This window comes from Anolis sagrei, chromosome 1 (assembly GCF_037176765.1).
Source record: "Anolis sagrei isolate rAnoSag1 chromosome 1, rAnoSag1.mat, whole genome shotgun sequence".
Classification (NCBI taxonomy): domain Eukaryota; kingdom Metazoa; phylum Chordata; class Lepidosauria; order Squamata; family Dactyloidae; genus Anolis; species Anolis sagrei.
This window is the reverse complement of record NC_090021.1, coordinates 56,198,180-56,210,671: the sequence shown is the minus strand read 5'-3', so window position 1 is coordinate 56,210,671 and position 12,492 is coordinate 56,198,180. Positions and strand designations below refer to the sequence as shown.

The 12,492-nt window shown below is 40.5% G+C and overlaps 1 protein-coding gene across 1 annotated transcript in view; it reads left to right on the top strand.

Annotated features, from left to right (window-relative positions):
• WDR64 (WD repeat domain 64) overlaps positions 1 to 12,492 on the top strand; it is an 87,619-nt gene that overhangs the window by 38,457 nt on the left and 36,670 nt on the right. Inside the window, exons 11-12 of the mRNA XM_067464456.1 lie at positions 9,291 to 9,417; positions 12,187 to 12,335. Of these exons, the coding sequence (XP_067320557.1) occupies positions 9,291 to 9,417; positions 12,187 to 12,335 (276 nt within the window). The remainder of the gene's footprint in view (positions 1 to 9,290; positions 9,418 to 12,186; positions 12,336 to 12,492) is intronic.

Below are 12,492 nucleotides of genomic sequence, written 5' to 3'. Positions count from 1 at the left end.
GACCTCTTAAGAGAGAGAATCCACACCATCTGCAAAGAACTCGCAAACACAGACAAGGAACTACTGCATCTCCATATCAATATCAGCCAGAAGATGAATTCCCAGGACTGGGACAAAATAGACAATCTCACTTACAGGAAAATGGAGAAGAACATGGTTGTCCACACCAACAGACAAAAACAAAAATTCCACAAACGCCAAAAGCAACAGCCGAAACCAGAACTGGATACATCACGGACCATCATCAACCTGACAGACAGACAACTCTCTGAAGACCAAGTATCCATACTAGCGAAAGGAGGAAACTTTGCTGTAACCGCCACCAGGATCCCAGTAGAAAACATCATTGCCAATGCCAATGTCGAATCAGCAATTTACCGCCTACCAGAGGAAGAAGCAGAAGAAGTACGAGCGGAAGCAGCAAGGATCCTGAAAAAGGCAAAACTCCCCTCCAGTAACATTACTAGGAAGGAAAGAGAAGCCATTCGAGACCTAAATTCAGATCCTGATATCCTCATTCTGCCAGCAGACAAGGGGAATGCCACAGTCATCATGCATACGGAGCAATACAAGGAGAAGATCAGAAAACTCCTGGACCCTACTATATACAAAAAACTCAAGCAAGACCCAACTGCCAAAATAACCAGGAAAACCAACACCCTGATTAAGAACTCCTCAATAAACTTTGACATACGACAGCAGCTATGTAAATCGGAAGCCCATCCACCCAGGCTTTATGGACTCCCAAAAATCCATAAGGACTCCACCCCACTCAGACCCATCGTGAGTGCCATTGGATCCCCCACTTACGACCTAGCAAAATTTCTTGCTGCACAGTTACAAAGCCATATTGGGCTCACTACACACTACATCAAGGACTCAGCCCACTTCATAGAAAAAATCAGCAATCTCAAGCTAAATACAAACGACAAACTGATCAGCTTCGATGTGGTATCTCTATTTACCATGGTCCCGGTAGCAGACACCATGGCACTCATCAACCAGAGGTTCCCAGAAGACATCACGGCTCTGTTTCACCATTGCCTCACCACCAGTTACTTTCAGTGGGACAATGAATTCTACGAACAGAAAGATGGAGTAGCTATGGGGAGCCCTCTCAGCCCAGTCATAGCTAACTTCTACATGGAACACTTTGAAGAACAAGCCCTGGAGACAGCAACGAAAAAGCCCACGATATGGTTCAGATATGTGGATGACACCTTCACCATTTGGAGCCATGGAGATGAAGAACTCAACAGGTTCCTGGACCATCTTAACAGCATCCATCCAAACATCCAGTTCACCATGGAAAAAGAAAATGAAGGAAGACTGCCTTTTCTAGATGTCCTAGTCATCCGCAAACCAGATCAACAATTGGGTCACACCGTCTACAGAAAACCCACACACACAGATAGATATCTACATAAAAACTCCAACCATCACCCAAGTCAAAAAAGAAGCACCATCAAAGCCTTGGCAGACCGTGCAAAAAGAATCTGCGAACCCCACCTCCTCCAAGATGAACTGAACCACCTCAACTGGGCTCTCCAGGCCAATGGATACTCCACCTCAGACATCAGAAGAGCTACAAGACCAAGAACAAACCACGAGAGTAAAGATGAAGATCCACCCCGAGGAAAAGTGTTCCTGCCATACATCAAGGGAACCACTGACCGCATAGGGAAGCTGATGAGGAAACACAACATACAAACAATCTACAAACCCACCAAGAAAATCCAACAAATGCTACGTTCAGCAAAGGACAAGAGGGATCCTCTCACCTCTGCAGGAGTCTACCGTATACCATGCAGCTGTGGACAAGTCTACATAGGGACCACCAAACGCAGCGCCCAGACACGCATCAAGGAACATGAAAGGCACTGCAGACTACTTCAACCAGAGAAGTCAGCCATAGCAGAGCACCTGATGAACCAGCCTGGACACAGCATATTATTTGAGAACACAGAAATGCTGGACCACACCAACAACCACCATGTCAGACTACACAGAGAAGCCATTGAAGTCCACAGGCATGTGGACAATTTCAACGGAAGGGAAGAGACCGTGAAGGTGAACTGGATCTGGCTACCAGTATTAAAAAACTCTAAAATTATAACAGCTAAACATCAGAGAGGAAGAAATCAGGCACAGATTAACAACTCCCAGCAACAGATTTTCCCAGACTCAGGCAGGCCTTCAAATGCTAATGAAGGTGATTAGCTAACATTCACACCTAACTGCAGCAGGGAAGAGCTCCTTGCCCCACCCCAACCATTCCACAGATATATAAACCCATTGTACTAATTGCAACCAGACCCTCTGAGGATGCTTGCCATAGATGCAGGCGAAACGTCAGGAGAAATGCCTCTAGAACATGGCCATATAGCCCGAAAAAACCCACAAGAACTGAGTGATTCCGGCCATGAAAGCCTTCGACAATATATGAAAAATATGTTTTGAACTTAATATTATATAATACATAGAGGCCATGATCCAATTTGAGATAATGGAGGAAATACTTACAGAATGTAGGAATGAGCAAGCAGTCTAGCAGGCAGCACCATTCCTCTTGAGCACATAGATCCATACTTATTCAACATCCCAGGATAACTGGCAAGGCAGGCTTATCTATTTTCCTCTTTTCATTCTGTTTTGCTCTTCTTGCATACTCAATAACAGATTCTGGAGACAGCTGCTGTTTAGCTTCCCCAGCCTTGAACTTCATTGCACTGTTTACTTCTGGCAAGTTGCTGCAACCCTGCCCCCAAAATATTTTTCTCTTGTTCACTTTCACCATCCTACCAAGGCTCATCAATGTTAAAAAACAAACAAAGCAAAATTTTGACTGTAAAAGTAATGCAGTTCGATGCCACTTTTGCTGCCATTGCTTAATGCTATGGAATCATGGGACCTGTCACTTTGGAAAAACTTTAGCTTGCTCTGCCAAAGAGAACTCGTCCCTTGCCAAATTAAAAATCCCAGAATTCCATAATATTGAACCATGGCATTTAAAGCAGTATAAAACTGTATTAATTCTATATGTAAATGCATTCACAGACACAGACAATATGGAGAAAGAGAGAAACTTGGGCTCTATCTACACTGACCTTAAAATGAAGTGTAAAACCAAATCATATGAATCTACACCATCCACATAATGCAATTTCAAACGGCATTAGACATAGATGTGAATGAGGCCTTGGTGACAGCAGAAAAAGCTTTGTAAAAGGAGCTTTCTTTTCTCCCATTTTGTTAAATTGAAGCAACTGCAATAAAACAATAAGAGGATATAAAAACAAAATGGTGTTTATCAGATCGGTTTCCATTGGGAATTTGATCTCATTTTATTGGTGGCACTAGACTAAGAAATGAAAAGAAGACAGTTGTGGGCTGGCAGTAAAAAGCTGCTGTTAAGTAGAAAAATCCCAGATGGAAATGCATGCATGGAGTGATTGGAGCATTTTTAAAAGGCCACAACTTTATTAATTTTACAGCTGTATAGATTGGAATGGCATGAGGTGTAGACACAGTGAACAAATAAATTGGGTGAATTATCCAGTTGCAATTCAGTTGAGCCCAGTCTACTCACCCAAATCGCTAGGAAACCACCATGGCATGGTAGCTGAGCAAGCTCCTGGGCGCACTGCCTTGTAGTTTTTTGTCATCTGGATTGAACAGAACCAGACCCCAAAGCTGCCCCTACAAATTCAAAGTTATTTAAGGAGACACACAGTCAACATGCCAATGTAGATGCTGCCTCTGGTAATGCCCTGATATTTACTAGAAAAGCCATTGAAACAAGTAGGACTTCCTGTCCAAAATAGCCCTTTGTCACTAACTTTGGTGACATGATTTGCAGTTGATTAATATTAAGTAGTGGATTGGGGAGGGGTGCCATAAAAATGTGGTCATTGAGGGAGTGTTGTTTCATACCACTAAAATGGGCTTCAAGTATATGAGGAGCCAGGTGTATGTTGCACACTTGTGAGTCCCTCCTTGGAGGTTGAGAAGAACGGGGTATAAATGCTTGAAATAAATAAATAAATAATAAGAGAGAGATCCAAATCTAAAGTTTCAAAAAAGCAAGTGTGCCATATGCATTTGTAGATGTCCAAATCTTTAATCCTGTCCATAGTTCAAACATCCTGTGGATTCCAGTATAATTGAGGTACATGAAAGCATGTTTAGAAAAGCAGCTCTACTGCAGGCTTGTGCAATCCTTGTAAACCTTGACCCGTTTTGTGTCCCGGCTTCCAGGGAGGGGAGGGGGCAATCTGCTTTTTGAGAGCCTCAGGAAATTGGGAGGGCAGATATCTGTTTTTTCTCTGGGTTGCCATTTTCAATTGGTCCATTATGGGGGTGGGGCTTCCTAGGCTCCCCTTCTTGTCATTTTAGGCATTTAAGCTCTACTCTAGAGGAGAGTTGCTCAGCTGCAGGCAGGTGTGCACTTTAAGGAGGTGTCTTACCTGTGGCATGCTTTCTGGGCCTGCATGACACATGTACTTTCCAAGGCAAGGAGGCAAGTTTACTCCAGAGGAGGTGCTTGGCTGTAGCCAGGTGCTTGTGCTTTCTGGGCCTGCACACCACACACACTTTCCAGGCAAGTTTACTTTATATGAGGCATTCAGCTGCAGGCAGGCAGGTATACTTTCTGGGCCTGCATTCCACATGCACTTTCCAAGGCAAGGGGATAAGTTAACTCCAGAGGAGGCACTCGGCTGCAAGCAGGTATGCACACTTTCTGGGCCTGCACACCACACACACTTTCTAAGGCAAGGATGCAAGTTTACTACAGAGGAGGCGCTTGGTTGCAGGCAGGTGGATGCATTTCCTGGACCTGCATGCCACTTTCTGAGGCAAGTTCTCTTACTCCAGAGGAGTAAGAGAACTTGCAGGCAGGCATGTACACTTTCTGGGCCTGTATGCCACACATGCTTTCTTTGCAAGGCAAGGACACTGCTCATGAAAAACAGGCAAGGAGCCAAGATTCACTGCTGCTTGCTTTCGTGAAGAACTGATCTTCGTACCAGGAGGGGTCTTCCCATTACGTACTCCCAAAGGTAATGAAAGTAACAAAAAAAATGGATGTAATGAAAGAAAACGGATCTGCATACAACTCTAAGCTCTAGCCAAAAGCACTTAATTTCATGTTACTTCCTCTTTTGCAATGTCTAGTCTTGCCATCAATGTTTTAAGTCTAAAGCCAATCTGTCATATTTGTCAACTCGCCAATAAAGCCTAGAACTAACTAATAGCGTTTAATTCAAAATTTTTGATGACTCTCCTACATTAGTAGTGGTACCTGTGTGCTGTCAAGTTGTCTCCAATTTAAGGTGACTTTAATATAGAACTTTCTTTTTTTTTTCTAAATAAATAATTTTTATTACAAAATATTATCACATATATTTTTTTTTTAAAAAGAGAGAGAGAAAAAGTGGAAACAGTATAGGATTTTCTTAACAAAATTGATTTTGTGGAAGTTTACCACTGCCTTGCTTCTGGGCTGAAAGAGTGTGACTTGCTCATGCTGAAGACTTGAGCATTTCCATGGATGAGCAGGAGTTTGGACCCTCCCCCCACCCCACCACCCGTAAGACTCAAATTACATGCCCCTATATCAGAGAAAGCAATTATCTAAACAAAATGCATTATCAAACTATTGAGTTTTTCACTGCCTGCAAATAGCACCTCAGGCATGGGGCAAAACAGAGCACAGAAATTAGAGGTGTGATGATATCACACCAAGCATTTTATATCATTGATCATTACAGAGGAAAGAGGCACAAACTGTTGCACTTCTGGATTCCAACTGTGCGTCATCTAGCTTTGACTTCATAAACCTCTATATACTCATGTATAAGTCTAGAAATTTTAGTCAAAAAATCAACCAAAAAACCTGAGTCAACTTATCTGTGGATCAGTATGAGTACTGTACCTTAACTCTTATTGAAAAGGAACCATGCCTTGTCTGAGACAAGTGGCAGAAAGCAACTGTTTAGTCCATCCTGGGAAAACCTAAAAGAAGCACCAATTCCCTCTCCACTCTCGGTGGTAGCAGCCAGGGGCAGCTGGTCTCCTGAGTCAGCAATGGTGCTTTCCTCTCTCTGTAGAATGACTCTTCACATATCCATGAGTCATATCAAAATCCATAATTTTGCCCCCAAACCACCCTTGACTTATACATGAGGTTGACTTATACATTATTATATATGGTAGCTTGCAATATGCTTTATGGGAACTGTCCTCTTCTTGTGAACACACAGTCTTAAGGACTTATTATTTCAGCTCTCTCTTGGGACACAGTGAACTCACATCAGAAACAAAACAGGTAGTTTGTGACAGATGTGTTAATATAAAGGTATTAGGCAGCCATCTGGCTCTCAGGATGAGCCCAAACGTTAATCGGATTAACTCTATTTCTGGCAAACAGAATATGTAATTTAATAAATTGCATATTAAACAAATGTTCTTTGCTTTGAAATGTCTCTTGAAAGGCCACATAGAATTTTAAAACAAAGGGTGGTTTGATGCCATGAATTGCTGTGATGTTATGCCTGGAAACTGAAAAACAGGACTTTGAGGAATTGCAGTTTTCAGAATTTCCCAAGCAGCCTGGCCAATGGCCACACTGGTCAGGGAATTCTTTGACTTACATTCCCAAAAGTAAAGTTTTTCAAGTACTGATAGGAAACTTGTGACACATTTATCTAAAAAATAAAATATTCAAGAAACCACAAAACTTGAGGTTGCTTCACTTACCTTACAATATGTTCCTTGCAACACTTTATCACATAGGAACATGCTTATATTTAATGTTAGATAAACATTTGTTTAATTTCATTAATTAATTAGTTGCATATTGGTATTTAATTTGTGGCTGGTGAGCATAGTGTTCAGCCGTCAATCAAACATTGAACTGAACTGTGCTAACAGTGTAATTTGGCCAGTATAACTCTTTTGATGATGGTAAAACAATTATTTTGACACAATCATTATAATATTTGTTTTTTCCCCTGTTTCTTGAAGTCAAATTGCAAAATCTGTATCATGAAAACACATGATTAGAGCTGAACTGGTTTTCTTTTAGTCCTGGTGTTAAACAAAAGAAATCAACATTGCTAGGCAAACTATTGCTGTGCCCAAGTGATAGTAGTTGTTTTAAAGTCAACATATCTACACTGCCATTTATGAAAAGATTTAAAGTAATATTGATTTTACCTCAGTTGTTATTGTTTTGTTAGTTAAATTAAGATGCCATGTTTTCCCCAGAGCAAGCTAGAAGACAGTTTGTATGATACGAGTTTCAAATCACAACAAATTTACAGTAATATTTAAAACCAATTAAATCATTTCATTTAAAAATCTATTTTAAAATATATGAAAGTTTTAAAAGATAAATAAAACATCTCGATAAAATAAATCTCTCCATACATTAAAAGATTCCTTGAGTTCTCCTAGCAAAAGGAGAACATCCTAATCTCCAAAGGAAGGGAAATCCAGAGAATGGGAGCAGCTATTGAGAAAACTCTCTCATATCCTCACCAATCATAGCAGGATTTAGAGAAAGTCCTGCTCTGGTGATCATAGGGTTATGGTGGGTTCATGTCAGAAGATACAGTCTTTCATCAATTCTATTGAAATTGACAAAATTGAAAGGATTATTTTACAGTCATTTAGTTTATTCTGACACCTGGCGAAAAGGGGGGTTGCTTGAGACAAACACATTTCAGTCTTATCCACATAATGGTACTGTAGTGCTCCTTGTGCAGAGATGCCTTTAATAATGCTGGACAGCCATTAGGAACCTTGAGGTGGCTAAGTATATGCATTACTCTATACCTATATGGTGTTAGTTGCATTGGCTGTCTACTGATGTCCAAGCTTGATTTAAAGTGCTGTTAAAGACCACAGTGGTTTGATCCTAAGTCATCTGAGGGACCATCTACATCTGTGGCCAAGGGACACATGAAGCTCTCTGGTTTGTGCCTCACACTAACCCTCTCATCACATTTCTCCTGGAATTTCATTGAAACCACTCTTTCCTTGGTTCCAGTAACAGTGAGAAAAGTCAAGATTGGTGTGGGGTAGGTGGGCAGAGAAGGCTCTTTATTGTATTTTGGAATGCTCCCTCTCTGAACCTTTGTTTGGAATAGGGTTCCATAGATGTGGGAGTATCCCTGACAAAGTTCCTTCTCCTCGTGCCCACCAACCTGGATAACCACTTGAAAAAAGTCTGCAAGGATGATTTCAAAGCATGTGCAGATTGGTACACATGGACGTCCTTCAAATAATCTGCTTCCTTCTATTTAGGACTTTAAAGTTCAAAACAAAACATGCACTTTGAATTATGTCCAGATATGTCCTAGCAACCAGTGTGGCCAGTACTTGGCTGCCCTGGTCTATGATTTGTGCAGAAACTTCGCCAGTAGCAAACTTCTGTCAAAAATAGATCTGGTGGCTAAATAGCTCCTATAAAACCAAGAACGGCTGTTCTGACCCTCCTGTCCTTCTGAATATGTGAGGGGCTGCATTTTGTGCCACCTGAAGTTTCTGAACCATCTACAAAGAAAACTCCAAGTGGAGCACATTACAAAAAATCTAATTGGATGTCACTAGCACATGGATAGCAGTGGCTAGTCATTCAAAAAAGCCAGAAAGAGTGCTGCTGCAGCAGAGGGAGTTCAATGGCTCAGTGCTTCTTTTAGGTTCTCCCAGGATAGATTAAGCTCTCTCCTTTTGGCACTCTACTCAAGGAAAGGAAATGTTCCTTCTCCAATAGGAGCCAAGTTATAATACTGACATTAACCTATGGTTTTTCTGAGTTGATATTTTGACTTAAATTTCTAGAGTTATATGTGAGTATATACAATAACTGTATTTTATTTATTGTATTATTGGTGCTACATACGACGCCTGGACCATGTAAATGGATTATGCAATAGATTATCTCTCATAAAGTCAAACCCTGCCTCTTTTGGTTAAAATATATGAATATATGGTGCACTTTACACAAAAAATCTGCAATCCCCCCTGGAACATTAAGGGGCAGACAAGCATCTAAATGCCATGTGACTTTTCACTGTGGAATAAAGTTGGAGGAAATTAAGTACAACACAGTGTATCTTCCATCACACCTCTGATGTATAGCAGAAGAAGCAGTGTGGTGGAAAACTATCTTATCCACCCATTTCATTTTGTACATAATTGTCAAAGCTTTGTAGAATGGAAGGCAACTTTCATACATTTCCTGTCTGCCCACTGAATTTTTGTGTATCTCAATTTTCTTTCAGATTTTTAGAGTATGGGATATCCAGACCCTTTCACTAATGCAGGTCTTCCATGACAGTCAATCAGGGCCCAGAGAGGCACAGATCTTTGCCATGTTATTTGATAATAACCATGGTACACTGATTACAGGTATATCTTACTGATTGTTCTGTGAATACTAGATGAACCAGTATGCTTGTACCTGATGGAAGAAAATATATTAGTATCTTCAAGTGATATTGTGTGTGGATGAAATAGTTTATAGCCATAGAGGCAAGATGTAACAACTGCTTTTTCTCAAACTGCAATTAAGGACAATAAATATAAGAGGGATATATAGTATAATTTGGGTGTTGAACTGCAACTCCCATCAGCCAAGTATAGTCAATGATGAGGAATGCTAGGCAATACAGTCCAACATCCTCTAAAGGATAGCATTTTGTCATCCTCTGTACCAATGGTTTAAACATGTATCTGCTTGGTTCCCATATTTAGTGCATGAGAACAATGGTCAGGTGTTATCACAGCTCCCTGCAGCATGTTTTTTTCTTGACATCAATGCATTTTCTATTTATTAAGGAAAGCGGACATTCACTGATAATATCTAATGTTTGTTCCCTTCTGTTGCAAAAATCTGATGGACCTTGATTCAGCACAAGACAAATGTCATTTGTTGTATCCTCTCTGTTTTTATGAAAAGGGAATATTTAGAAATTATTTCTCAGCAGACATTCATCAGTGGTGATGTTCAGACATTGCTACACAGCTATGTTGTGTATTACTGAAACCTGGCTTGTGATGGATATTGCAATTTCTGGTGGCAGGCCAGAAACCACAATCTGAACCCAGGGCTCGTTGCTGGATTATGAACTCTTATGGCTTGTCATAAATGTTCAAAGATAGAACAATGGCTGGTACCTAGTTTGCTTTCCCCATTTACCCCTGTTAAAAAAACCCCATAGCTACACAGCTATGTTGTGTATTACTGAAACCTGGCTTGTGATGGATATTGCTATTTCTGGTGGCAGATCAGAAACCACAGGACAAAACAGAAACACATTATAAAACACATTTGAAGACCTATCTCTTCTGGCAGGCTTACCCAGCCACTTTAAATCACAAATTTTAAACTTGCGTCTTATGATCTTAGTTCTGTGTATTTCAACATGTATTTTGTAGAAATATGTGCATTTTATAGAATGTTTTAGATGATTGTGTGATTTTATAGTAATGTTGTAACCCACCACAAGCCACAAGGAGAGGCTGGTAATATCATCATCATTGCTAAACAAACCAGAAATGGAGGAAATAAGCCATAATTTGGTTATCTGTGACGCAATCTATGGTTTAAGTGTAATACACAGGCACCATAAACCATGACAACTGTGACAAGCAAATGTGCCCACGACATTTTATGTGAAATAACTACAGCTCACAGCCTTGCAACTTGGCAGAGATTCATTGGTGTATTCAGTGGCAAATTGCTGGCATGCGTGTTGCTGTATTTCTATTTTATTTATTTGATGGTGTCCAAAAGATGTATGGGTGCATGTATGTATGTGTGTGTGTGTGTGCATTCATACACATAATTTATTTTTATATATATTTAGGCGATCTCTCGTTGTCCAAGTATGATGGCCTTCCAATTTCTTGGAAGATGCCTGTGTGTGAGTTTTTGTAATGTGTGGAGGTTGGTGCACAGCCGATCAACACAGTTTTCACAGAGTGAGGGTCCCAACCAGTGGCATGGTTAACATGACGATGGTGTCTTCTGAAACTGTTGCAGCCGTCTTAGAATCATAGAATCATAGTGTTGGAAGAGACCTCATGGGCCATCCAGTCCAACCCCCTGCCAAGAAGCAGGAAAATTGCATTCAAAGCACCCCCCGACAGATGGCCATCCAGCCTCTGTTTAAAAGCTTCCAAAGGAACCTCCACCACACTCCGGGGCCAAGAGTTCCACTGCTGAACAGCTCTCACAGTCAGGAAGTTCTTCCTAATGTTCAGATGGAATCTCCTTTCTTGTAGTTTGAAGCCATTGTTCCGCGTCCTAGTCTACGGGGCAGCAGAAAACATGCTTGCTCCCTCCTCCCTATGACTTCCTCTCACATATTTATACATGGCTATCATGTCTCCTCTCAGCCGTCTCTTCTTCAGGCTAAACATGCCCAGCTCTTTAAGCTGCTCCTCATAGGGCTTGTTATCCAGACCCCTGATTCTTCCGCCTTCACAATTATAACATGTACTATGTTATCTTCTACCTGATCTGCGATTATGGATCTCATACACATATGAGAAAAAAGAGTATATGCATGTAAAATATAATATTAGTTGCAAGAATGTGTTAATCTTACTTGAAAATGTAAGAAAAACAATATTAATGTTTAAGTTTCTCTTTTAACATTCTATATTTAATTTGTTATTTTTTTAAAAAAAGAGATTAGTACTTCAGATAAGTGCATAAGACAAAGATAACCTGTTTTGTTGGACACAGTAGTGCTCCGCAGTGTGCCAGTCATACCAGTGTTGTTTATCCTGTGATCAGCTAGTTGTAATACGAATCGGCAGCTACTACACCATGTATAAGTCCTAAATGGATTAACTCAGCCAAGTAATTCTGAAATCCTTCAATAGGAAATGCCTTTAGATACTCATTTGGATTTCAGTTTGATCTTCAGCATTCCAAACAAGCTCTGCTTATTTTAGAGAGAAAGTAATACTTTGTATCCACATCACTAAAACAAATCTTTTGTTATTAATATAAATTGATGAGATATACATTGTTTTGTAGCAACATTCAGTGTTAGTCTTAAAGCAATCTATACTTAATGTTATGATTTGGTTGCATGTTTTCCAGGATGGCTGATGGAGTGCATGTTAATAAACTATAAACAACTGTGTATATTTTACAATTCACAGGGTCGGCTGTCATTGATGTCTATCCTCTGACCCGGATGATACAAGACACCAAACAGGTCCCACAGACACATGAACGGAACATCAATGTACTACTTTACAACAAAGCTTTTCACCAAGTCCTTACTATCTGTTCTGAGTCTGTAGTAAGGGTGAGTACATACCTTGTTCATTTGTTCAGTCTTTTCCGACTCTTCGTGATCTCATCTACGCCAGATCTCCCTGTCGGCCGTCACCGCCCCCAGCTCCTTCAGAGTCAAGCCAGTCACTTCAAGGATGTAATCCATCCATCTTGCCCTTGGTCGGCCC